The 12,711-nt window shown below is 42.5% G+C and overlaps 1 protein-coding gene across 6 annotated transcripts in view; it reads right to left on the bottom strand.

The window, feature by feature from the left end:
* YTHDF3 (YTH N6-methyladenosine RNA binding protein 3) overlaps nt 1–1,609 on the bottom strand; it is a 40,501-nt gene extending 38,892 nt beyond the window's left edge. For 2 of the 6 annotated variants that reach the window (XM_043601150.1, XM_043601152.1), the window contains exons 1-2: nt 1,220–1,468; nt 616–640 (exon numbers count right to left, since the gene is read on the bottom strand). Coding sequence is in view for 1 of the 6 variants with exons in the window: in XM_043601149.1 (XP_043457084.1) it covers nt 616–640; nt 1,124–1,147 (49 nt within the window). In the remaining 5 variants the exon portion in view is untranslated. Of the gene's footprint in view, nt 1–615; nt 641–840; nt 1,018–1,123 lie in introns of those variants that run through there. The other 4 variants (XM_043601149.1, XM_043601147.1, XM_043601148.1 and 1 more) reach the window with 4 other exon arrangements.
* Nucleotides 1,610–12,711: the final 11,102 nt, after the last annotated feature.

Genomic DNA, 12,711 nt, shown 5'->3' with positions numbered 1-12,711 from the left:
TTTTTTTTTTTTAAAGACTAAATCATATCACCGTAGCAGAAACCTCACAAACTATTTCCTTCTCAGTCCTTTCTAAAATACCAGCTTGAGTCACACCTTGCCACCAGGACTGCGCCTGTTCAGTTTTGATCTCTCTGGTGTTACTGCCTCATTGCAACTGACTTCAGTAGAACCAGTGATTAACAGTACGATTTTCACTAACGTGACATGGAATACAACTTGAGTTGCATTCTCCAGTGTAACCTAGCAATGTCGAACATGTCCACTTATCTGCACACGTTTGTAGAAATTTTTGTGGCAGAAGTTACATAATACAGATAAACTGCAAAATTAAAGACATGTCACCACATTCCTAGTACCTCCTTAACTGAGATACAACTAAGAAAACTGTTTCTCCTGCCACTCTGGTTTCTATGAAAGTGGCTTCAAAGCAAGGGAACCACAGAAGTTTGGGACAGCATTTCGCTGCTTTAGCCATGATATTTCTCTAAACATACATTGCAAAACACACAAACCAACCAACCAACCCCCAAAATGGTGCAAAAAGGCCCTCTCAAAGTTTAGAAGTCACATCGAACCAACATTAAGAAATAAGAGAAAAATATTCAAACTCACCTTTATTTCCTTGCCCTTTAGGTCTCTGCGCAGCAAGACGGAAGGTGTGATAATGAGAAGAAAAAAGAGAGAGAAAGTGTGTTAATCAAAGACATTATCAAAGACAAGTTATTTTCAACAATCCGCGTAGGAGTAAAACCCACCACATCCTCCATAGCCTCCAATTTCCCAACCACCCCCAGTCTTTAAACCTCCCACCCGCCACTCAAAACCCGTCTCCCAGACCTCGCCTGGTCTCAGCCCCACGTCGGCCGCCCTCAGATGTGCCCTAAGGCCCCCTAGGAGCGGTCCTTCCCCCACCCACCGCGGCCCCGCGGCCTCCCGCCTCGGCCGCAGGCTCGGGGGCAGGGCGCACGCCCCGGCCCGGGAGGCAAGACCGCAGCAACTTGAGCCCAGAGCACCGTTATGGGGCCGGCAGCGGCGGCGACGGGGAGGAGCCCGAGCCCCACGCGAGGGTGGAGCTCCGGGGCTCGGGCCTTCGCCGAGCCTGAGGCCTCTGCTCCCTCACCTGATCCACGCTAGTGGCTGACATTCTTCACCGCAACCCGAGAGCTGCTGCTGCCGCCGCCGCCGCCGCCGCCTGGGCCTCTCCCCGTGCACTCACAGCAGTTGGCTGCCGCCCTCGGCCGAGTGACTGATCCAGCCGCCGCCGCTGCCGCCGCTCGCCGAGAAGCCAGAAAGACGGCCTCGCGCTCGGGGGTCCGTGGAGGGGGCCCTTCTGCTCGGCGTGCAGGCTGCTCTTCCCCCTCTCGCTCTCCGCTCCTCGGGTCCACAATGGCGGACAGACTCCCTAGTCTCACTTCCGCTCCGAGCCTCCCTGACCTTCCGCTCTCCACTCTGACGTCCCTGCTCACCTCGCTCTTCCTCCCCCACCCACCCGCCCGCTACCGACCGTGGCTCCGCCTGCGCGTCGCCACGTCACCGGAGACGGGGAGCGCGGGTCGGCCCCTGGACGCATGCGCCGGGGAGGCAGTGCGCCTGTGCAGCCGCGAGCGCCACCTTCCAGGGTCGCTTCTGCGGCTTCTTTTGGTCGGGCTCGCATGCTGCGGGGCGCGCGGCGGGCGGCTGTAGCGGGAAGCCGGCCGGAATGGGATGCCAGCGCACTCTGGGCAGGAAGTGCGGCTGCCAGGGATTGCGGAGCCGGGCCGGAGGCGCAGGGCCGGCGGCGCCCTCCTTATGACGGAGAGGACGTTGGTGGGTTGCAGCGTCGCAGCCACCGCCGCACCGCCCCGGGTGCGCGAGCAGCGGTGGCAGGGCCTCCGCCAGAGCCTCCTGAGGCCATCCACGGCCACGTGGGCGGCTGGGTGAGTCAACCACCCTCGGGACAGAGTTGCTGGGCCTTCCGCAAGAGTTCGCACGTGCAGCGAAAGTGGCCAGGTCAGAGCTCTGGGCACTAACACTTAAAAGCAAATAGGAGGTGCGCCGGCAAGTGTTGGTTCTCATCAAAACCCAGGCACATGCTCAGAATAACTCACAATGCTTCCATAACCTCTGGAGTCAAATTTACCACCCAATTCCTACACTTGTGTTCCCCTCCCCTAATGTTAAGTTGATTTTGTCGAAGAAGTTACCTCGGCAAAGGTACGCTTAGTTAAGCGAAGCTTTTTAGTCGGAAAGTTAATTTCAAAAGAAACTGGTAAAGTTACTCTTTTGCAAATTGGCAAAACGAAAGTAGCCGATTTGCAAGATTTTGAAACTTATGTTGAAATAATGTCTTTGCAATAAAGACAAAGATTTCTTGCCTAACATATAATGCGGACTCTAAAAAAAGAAATAATTTAGATTAGTAAATTCTTTCTTTACTTAAACGCCGTCAAATAAGTGATAATTGAGAAAGTATGAAATTGTTGACTGATAGGATTCATTTTGTGTTTTACACTACAACGCATTTTAGAAGCACTGAGAAACAGAACTGGAACTTATCTTGAGAGTTTACTGCTTATTGTAAATCACCAAGAGGCATTTTTCATATCAGGGCAGCTTCCCATGCTCTCCTATTTTGCCACAGGTCCCAGGGACTCAGGTGGAATTTCAGCTCAGGTTGATCACTCTTGCCACTTCCCAAGACTTCTCCCACCCTTCCAATTACTCTTCTCAATCTGCGGTGTACCCATTCTTCATTCCCATACAGAACTTTATGGCGTGCAAGAGTTTGCTGCTACATGCTATGAGGAGGGAAAGAATATACAAGAGGAAGCTTGTGAAATCTTACAGGCCTTGTCCTTAATTATCTTTGTTGAAAACAATGGCTTTGGAATCCAACCCACTGGAGTTTGAATTCTCACTGGGCTAGAATTAGTTGCGTAACCTTGGGAAAGTTACTGAAACTTTCTAAGACTTAGTTTCCTAATAAATAAAGTAAGGTCAGATATGTACAATTCCTGGCAAAGAGTGAGCTTCCAACAAGCATGGCCAGTTTCAGATTCCTTTGCTAAACAATTACCAGAATGGTGGGAATAGCTTACGTTCATTGAGTGAATGTTCATTATATGTCAGGCACTGTGATTATTTAAATCCTCACAGCATCTTTGTGTTTGAGTTCTGTTGCAAAAACTAGCACACAGTAGGTTAAGAAACAGAATAACACAGCTAGTCACTGGGAGCCAGGATTTAAACACAGGCAGTCTGGCTCCAGAGCTTGTGCTCTAGCCACCATAAAATACTGCCTAATGACATGGTGTTGCATGAGCTTTCTGTTCTCTTTCATTTCTGCTCTTCAACAGTCTCCTTCCTTGCTTATTGTGCTTCCTAGCACTGAGGTCTGAACTTGCAGAATGGAGTGGTAACTACCATGAAACATAAGCCCATTTAATTTAGTATTAAATATTATTGTTTGGAGTACTTCAAGGGAACTACCTTAAATCATCTCTTCCAGAAGTATGCAGATGAAATTTTCGAAAATTTTTGGAAAATGCTGCTCTAGAGTTTAGATTCTAGACAAAATTTGACTTTTCTACAGGGCCACCAGTATATATCAGGCTGTTGGTAAGCAAAACACTATTCAAAGCTTGGAAAGGAGTGGGTAGGTTAGGGTTCAGCCCCCATTTACCCGTCGGCCATCCCGGTGCCCTATCCAGTAGACTTCTGCTTCTCTATAACTCTAAGCGATGGCCCTGCATTTCTGCATGACTTTTTCTATCAGTTCAGATTAGGTTCAGCTGCAGGTGACATCAAGTCCAAATAATAAGAACTTAAGCTAGAGGTCTGTTTTTCTCATATATATATATATATATATATATATATATGTGTGTGTGTGTGTGTGTATATATATATATATACACACACACATACACACACGCATATGTATGTATGCATATATATGTATATATATATATATGTATGTGTGTATATATACATATGTGTGTATGTGTGTGTATACGTATAAATCTGGACATTGTCAGTCCAGGGCTTGGGCTGTTGTCACAGTGTTAGGTATCCAGACTCCTAGCCTGTTGATCCACTGTCCTCACAATAACACTGTGATCCAAGATGGCTGCTCAACTTCCAGGCATCATATATTCCTACCAACAGAAAGCAAGGTGAAGAAAAGCATGTCTCTCTCCTTCATGGACATTTTGAGAAATTGCATTTCCTACTTCTGTCTACCTCCTACTATCTAGAACAGTCTTATGAAAACACCTAGTTGAAGGAAACTTGGAAAACATTCTGGGTAGCCATGTGTCAGAGAGTTTACTACCAAGGAAGAAGGGGATGGTAGGTCATGGGAGATAACTAGTTAATACCAAACTGTGTGCATAATTACCCAGATTGACTTCCTTAGCTCATACTAGAGTGTTCATTTGAGGGTTACAAATAAATTTTAACTGAGTAGGCATTTGCAAGTACAGAAACACAAGAATAATAAGAATCAATTGTATTTAAAGTGACATAGGGGTGCCTGGGTGGCTCAGTCGGTTAAGCATCCACCTCTTGATTTCAGCTCAGGTCATGATCTCACAGTTAGGAAATTGAACCCTGTGTCGGGCTCTGCACTGACAGCATGGAGCTTGTTTGGGATTCTCTCTCTCCCTCTCTCTCTCAAAATAAATAAACTATATATATATATATATATATATATATATATATATATAAACAAATAAAGTGACAAGTATAGTGATCGACACAGTGTAAATAATAATTAAGAGTTCCTTTCCCTTGCAGGTATATACTATGATATTGACTTGTTAAAATTTTATATGAGTACTGTGGTTCTCTAAGTTAAATATATTAAAAAGCAATGTGCAGATTAAATATGTCATACGTAGTTGATTAAAAGTCTTGGTTGAATCATAGAATGTCAGATACAACTTTCTAGCCTATGAGAAAATCAGATTTAGCTTAAATGTTTTAAAATTAGAACATTTTTCCAAAACACAAACAATCCAATTAAAAGATGGCCAGAGGACCAAAATAGACATTTTTCCAAAGGAGATAAAGACATGTCCAACAGACACATGAAAAGATGCTTGACGTCACTCATCAGGGAAATGCAAATCAAAACCACAATGAGATATCATCTTATGCCTGTCAGAAGGGCTAGAATTGAAAAAAGGAGAAATAACTGTTGACAAGGTGTGGAGAAAAAGGAACCCTCATACACTGTTGGTGAGAATATAAATTGGGATAGCCACTGTGGAAAACAGTATGGAAGTTCCTCAAAACTTTAAAAATAAGAACTACCATATGATCCACTACTGGGTTTTTACCCAAAGAAAATGAAGACACTAATTCAAAAAGACATACACACCCCTGTATTTATTTTAACATTATTTACAATAGCCAAGATACAGAACTAACCTAAGTGTCCATCAATAGATAAATGCATAAAGAAGATGTGATACATACACACACACAAAAATACATGGGAATATTATGCAATTATTAAAAAGGCTAGATCAGGCCATTTGCAACAACATGGATGGATCTAGAGAGTATAATGCTAAGTGAAATAAGTCAGACTGAGAAAGACAAATACGTGATTTCACTCATGTGGAATCTGAAAAAAAAAATGAATGAACGAAAAGAATCAGATCTATAAATACAGAGAACAAACTGGTGGTTGCCAGAGAGGAAGAGGATAGAAGATGGGCAAAATGGGTGAAGGGGAGTGGTGGATACAGGCTTCCAGTTATGGAATGAACAAGTCAAAGGAATAAAAGGCACAGCATAAGGAATATTGTCAATGATATTGTAGTAGCATTGTGTGATGATAGATGGTAGTTATGCTTGTAGTGATAGTAAGATGTATAAACTTGTTAAATCACTGTGTTGTATACCTGAAACTAATGTAACATTGCATATTAATTATACTTAAATTAAAAATTAAAAAAATAAAATTACAACACTTTTGTCAATACTAAATCCACCATAAGCTCAAAGACTGACTACATGTAATTAAAAGGGATTTGTACTTCCTGGAATTTCACATAGATATCAAATAAAAGATTTTAAAAGGAAAAAGATTCATTTTTAATGTGAAAATGTTGAAGAATTCCAGTTTTGCTTATAAGTGTTTTTTTAATTGGAAACTTCAAATGGAAAATTTTCATATTTCTGATAAATCTAACAATTAGATTTGGATTGAAAAGAGTATAAAAGGACAATACTTGTAAATGTCATTCAAAAGTCAGAGTGGTACAGTCAAACTTCTGACTTTGACGCAGGTCATGATCTCATCATCCATGAGTTCGAGCCCCACAGCTCTGTGCTAACAGCTCAGAGCCTGGAGCCTGATTTGGATTCTGTGTCTCCCTCTCTCTCTGCCCCTCCCCCCACTCACTCTGTCTCTCTCTGTCTCTCAAAAATGAATAAAAAAATTTTTTCTTTAATCAGAAATGTAACTGGGTTTTTAAAACAATGAATATGTTAATTAAATCTTGTTTAATAATATTGAGTGTATAAAGCTCCTGAAACTGACCAAAGACCTCTTCTTTATAAAAATAATACTGTTTCTTATTGACAAATATTGAATGCTTTCTATGGTTGTAGCACATTGTGAGGCATTTTTGGGGAAATGCAAAAAAGACATGAATCTTATACTTAAGAGAGCTTGTCTAGTTACAAAGATAAAATATGCTACAATAATACTTAGTTCGATAGTGATTTACAGCTTGTGATTTACATTCCTTTTTTCTTCTTTTTTTTTTTTTTTTTTTTTTTTAGAGAGAGAGATGCGCAAGCAGGGGAAAGGGGTAGAGAGACAGAGAAAATTTCAAGCAGGCTCCACACTCAGCAGGGAGCCCGACCCACAGCTTGATCCCATGACCCTGGGATCATGACCTGATCTGAAACCAACAGTCAGATGCTCATTCAACTGAGCCACCCAGGCACCCCTGTAATTTACATTCATATGTGGGGCATAACCTCAGTGCTCTGAGGTAGGATAGGTAGTATATAATTCATTTGCAAAAGAAGAAATTTAGACTTAAGTCTCAATAGTAAGTGATAAAATGATTCAGCTGGAATTAGAACACAGTTTTTCAGATGGTTAGGCCAGTTTTCTGAACAAGTTTAAGGCGATTTTTTGGAAAGGCCTCTGCTTTTTCCAAAATAATAAAATTCACCAGCTGAGTGCCATAAGAGTATTACGAGAGCAGTAGGTGTTAGGAAGTGAGCTTTGAGTGGATAGCATTTACATGGACAGTGAAGAGGAAAAATGTAGATGGTGGGATCATGGAAGCAATAACTCATCAGTGGTATAATGGAGAGGTGGAGAACAAGAACCCTGGAATTTGCTGACTTACAGAGAAGTACTGATTCTCTCCAACTGACCTTAATAGGACTCTTGCTCCTTCATCTACCCCACCCCCAATAGTGCAATGGGACTAGACAAGAGAGTTCTCTCCCAGGCCAATGAGATGAGTTACCACTGATTTCAGCCCAGCAGGTTGCATGTGGAAATAAAGTAGCTGCCCCCCCAACTCCAAACCAAAGCGCTCACCTCTCCCTTATGGGTATGGCTGCTCACTGCTGTCAGGCTGCATTTGTGACAGTTTTAGAGAAGAAAAGGATCGGGTTCCTCAGGTATAAGATAGAGTAGGCTCCGTAGGCTACTCAGTAGGTTAAGTGGCTCAGTAGGTTAAGTGTCCAACTCTTGATTTAGACTCAGGTCATGATCTCACAGTTCGTGAGATCGAGCCCCGAGTTGGCCTCTGTGCTGACAGCATGGAGCCTGCTTGGGATTTTCTCCCTCCCTCTACCTCTCTCTCTGCCCTCCCCCACTTGTACCCTCTCTCTCTCAAAATAAACTTTAAAAAAAAAAAAGATACAGAGGGGCCGGTGCCGTGACTACATCTATTTCTGCCACTACAATAGTGACATGGGTAACTGGCAATGGTCCACACACGTAAATACAGAATTACAGACTGTTGATAGCTGAAGGAGGGATGTTTTTGAACTACTCATCAACACCAGTGGAACTAACAGATTCGAGGGTCACAGTCCCATTCTTTTGTATGAAAGAGCTCAATTTTGTGACCCTCGTTCTTCCAGGCAGGGGCAACTTATAGAATCATGTTTTTATTTCCAAAAGGCTTCTCCGCCTAGTTGTCCTGTCTGGGTTCCTTCAGGGTGCTATAACAAAGTACCACAGCCTGAGTAGTTTATAAGGCACAGAAATTTATTCCTCACAGTTCCAGAGTCTGGGAAGTCAAGATCCAGCCTTCAGTATGGTCATGTTCTAGTGAGGGCCTTCTTTCTGGTACATAGCTGGCACGTTGCTGTGCCCTCACTAGCAGAAGGGGTAAGAGATTTCTGGGGGGCGGGAGGGAGTATCTTTTACAACAACACTAATCTCTTTCATGAGACCTCTGCCCTCATGACTTAATTTCCTCCCAAAGGCCTCACACTTCCTAACACCATCACATTAGGCGTTAGGATTTCGGCAGATGAGTTTGTGGGGGACGTAAACATTCAGACCATAGCATGCCCTTCTTCACCTGTTAACATTTTTCCATTCTTCAAGATCCAACTGTGAGTTTTCCTTTAAGGCCTTCGATGTTATCAGTCAAAATTAATTGCCCCCTCCTCCAAAACCCCAGAGTACCTTGTAAACAACCAACTATCGTATCAGTCTGACTCATAACTACGATTAATTGAGTGCCTATTACATGGCTAATGTGTACCAGGTCATTTACATACGTTATGTAATTTAGCCTCACTGTGGTATATCTCCATTTTATACTTGAGACAACTGGCATTTGAAAATATTAAGTAACTTGCTTAAAGTCATTTGGGGTAGTCATATGTTCGTTTGTAATGTGCCAATAAAACACTCAAGTTGGTTTGTAACAGTGTAACAAGAACTCCCATGACGAGGTCTTTGAAATAGAGACTGTCTAGGAAGGCTTCACAAGGTCAAGGAGGCTGTACGGAAGTGGTTAAGAGGGCAGACTCTGGAGTAGGACCTCTGAGTGTGTATCCTGACTTCAGCATTCACTGTAGCCTTGGGCTGATTTCCCTCCATCTCTGCTTAGGTATTGCCTGTGCCTCTTAGGGTTCTTGAAATGATTAAATGAGAGATAATTATGTGCAGTGTTTGGCACTGTCCTGCGAACACAGTAAACATCCAGTAAACATTAGCAATTATCATTATCACCATCTTCTTTATCATCCTCCTCATCATTAAATGTTAAATGTACCAAGAAAGATGTGTGATAAGAGCTCCAGAATTTTACTAACAAAATCTGGGTTCATATCCCAGGAATGCGTCTTCAGAAGGCATGTCTTCAACAGGTGTCTAACACTGTCAATTCCAGTTTCTTAATTTCCAAAATGGAGAAAAATATATTAGGGTTGTTTTGAGCATTAAGTGAAAAATCATGTTCAAAAATACTTGGTGAAACTGTTAAGCGTTTTTGCAACAATAGTATTTATTATGAACTGATCTGTTAAATATTTTGAGCATTTTATACACTGTTTGCACCACTTAAGTTTTAAAAATTACTAAATCCAGAAGTGTATGGCTAATGATGAAAAGTTGGAGATCTTCACTAATACCTGTTTTTCTTCTCCCATAAAGCGATGTTAGTGAGCAGGTGTTAATTTGCTTGTATATGAAATGGTGACCATCTTGCTTAAACTGTGACAGTTCAGTTTTGTTTTTGTTTTTGTTTTTAAGTAAGCATACCATAGGGCTTGAACTCACAATCCTAAGATCAAGAGTCATACACTCTACTGACTGAACCAGCCAGGCACCCCTGTGACAATTCATTCCTAAAGTACTTAGAACATACTTATTATGGATTGAATTGTGTTCCCCAGAAGGATACATTGAAGTCTTAATCCCCAGCACCTCAGAATGTGACCTTATTTGGAAATAGGACCCTTACAGGTGTGATTAGTTAAGACAAGGTAGGACTAAGGTGGGCCTTTAATCCAATATGATTGGTGTCCTTATAAGAGAAACAGAAATACAGACATAGAGGGACGAACGAACGCAATGTGATGACAGAGGCAGAGATTGAAGTGTTACAGCTACAAGCCAGGGAACACTGCCAGAAAAACACCAGAAGCTAGGAAGAGGCAAAGTGATTCCTTCTTACAGGTTTCAGAGGGACCATGGCCCTGCTGACATTTGTTTTTGACTTCTAGCCTCTGGAACTGTCAGATAATAAATTTCTCATTTTTTAAGTCACCCAGATTGTGGTACCTGGTTACAGTGGCCCTACGAAACCAGTACAATACTTTATGAATCCCTTTTAAGAATGTCAGATGAATTTAATTTTTAAAAAATCAGACTTATTTTGGGGAACTAAAAAAATTCATAAAAAACTGAAATATAATAAAATACCGTCTTGGACCAATGGTCTACATGAATCCAGAATTCTGTGACAGGCAATGAAAAAGAAAGCGAACACATGGATTTTTCAGTCCTATATATTTGGCTTCAAATTCTTGCCAAGCCACTGAATAGCTGTGTGAATTTAAGTTATTTAACACTTGCTCAATTTCCTCATTTTAAAAATGGGATCATCGTGCCTATGTCACAGGGTTGCCTATGATACAGTGTCGTTGAGAAGCATTTGTCCAGCATCTGGAATGAGCAGGCAGTTAGCCAGTGTTCTCTCTGAGGAAATGCCAGGGGGTTTTCTATACAGCACCATGGTGATTGCACTTTAACTCATTCTCAGATTAAGAAATGCAAGTAATCCTGGGGCGCCTGGGTGGCTAAGTTGGTTGAGGGTCTGCCTTTGGCTCAGGTTATGATCCCATGGTTCATGAGTTCAATCCCAAGGTCGGGCTCTCTGTTGTCCGCGAGGAGCCTGTTTCAGATCCTCTGTCCCCCTTTCTCTCTGCTCCTCCCCCACCCCCCTCTCTCAAAAATAAATAAAGGGGCCTCTGGGTGGCTCAGTCAGTTAAGTGTCCAACTTTGGCTCAGGTCATGATCTCATGGTCCATGGGTTTGAGCTCCATGTCAGGCTCTGTGATGACAGCTCAGTGCCTGAAGCCTGCTTCAGATTCTGTGTCTCCCTCTCTCTCTGCCCCTCCCCAACTCGCTCTCTCTCTGTCAAAAATAAACATTAAAAAAAATTAATTTTAAAAAAAGAAATGCAAGTAATCCTAAATTTCCCATTAGTAACCCACTAGAAATATTTCATTCAGGAATCAAGATTTTCCTTATGAGTATGAAGCAGAATACTAATCTTGTGATACTTACCAGTATTCATGCAGACCCTCTCTCTTTCCTTAACATTTTCTCCTGTCTTCTTGGTCTTTTCTAAGCAGCAGCTAGGCTCCTTTATTTGTACTCAGGAAAGGAATGTGGCTGCAAGGGAGTTGGGGGTATTCTCTTCTGGCTTTTGAGTTTTAAAAGCAGGCCTAGAGATAAAAAGAAGATACTGATGAATAGACAAAGAGTGGGGAGATTGCATCAGTAAGAACACAGCTTCCTCTCTCTCTTCCACAGTCTGTACCCTGGCAAGCAAGAATCCGCAGGCTTGAAAGGAATTTCAAGAGATGAGGCGTGTTGCTGGAGTCCAAGAGAAAAGTGCTGTCCCTGCCGAGTGACAGGTGTAGCTCCATGCCCCTGGGCTTACCTCTGGGGCGGGCTCTGTGCCCTCTGCAGTCCTGAGGAAGCAGAATGAGTCCCACAGGCCCAAGGATGGAGACAGGTAGAGGAGAAAAACCCTGCTCAAAAGAGGCACCAAATAGGAAAGGGAAGTCTCCAGAGAAACCCTCTTGGACTAATTCAACGTGGCCAGAGGGTATTGATGTCTTAAGTGACTGAGGGGACAGATGACACTAAGGACAGATGAGCTCTCATCTCAGTATCTTGGCTTTATGCAAATAGTAGAGAAAAAGAGGGAAAGATACTGAATAGACCAAGACAAAATTTTTGCCAGCCTGGTAAAATGATGCCTTGAACTGGAAATCTAGTTGAATTGTAAAAATTAAGTTACGTCTCTCACGCTTACGAGCTTGTCGATGAAGATTCTGGCCTAACGGACCTGATTTATAGAGCTGGCCTATACAGTTCAATTTTACTCAATTAATGTTTTTGAGTGCCAACGGAGCCAGGCAGTGTTCGTGCCCATGGGATGTCTATGGCTCAGTACAAGGCAGGTACAAAAAAAAATTGCAGGTCAAATAAACATTACCAAAATGGAAGTAAGTACACAGGATCAGAGACTGAAAGTATTTAAGCTATATGTTGGTACAGTAAACATCTCCCTGGGGAAATTGTGTTTAAACTGGAACATGAAATATAAGAAGGAATACACTCAAGGCAAAATGAAATTGAGAGAAACGCAGTAGAGGGAAAGCAGAGGGAAAGCTGTTTCAGGATTGAAAGTGAAATCCAGCACAGCCAGTGAATAGTGGGCATACGAAAGAGTAGCCTTGGACTTGAAGAAGTTTTGTTTTTATTGCATTATTTCTTTGCGAGGTAAGTTGACTGGAAAATAAGGTAAGGTCGCACACTTAGGTCTAAAACAAGAGGGAAAGTCTAGCCACTATTTAAAATAGCATTCTATCACAATGTGCCAACTGAGTTTGTGATGACTGATAGCTTTAGAGTAAAAATGTTTCACTCCTACACCTTGTGCCTATTTCTAGACATTATCGGTAGCTTTATATTATGTCTAGATGGGAGTTCTC

Source organism: Prionailurus bengalensis, chromosome F2, assembly GCF_016509475.1.
Source record: "Prionailurus bengalensis isolate Pbe53 chromosome F2, Fcat_Pben_1.1_paternal_pri, whole genome shotgun sequence".
Lineage (NCBI taxonomy): Eukaryota > Metazoa > Chordata > Mammalia > Carnivora > Felidae > Prionailurus > Prionailurus bengalensis.
This window is presented reverse-complemented; position numbering and strand designations above follow the sequence as displayed.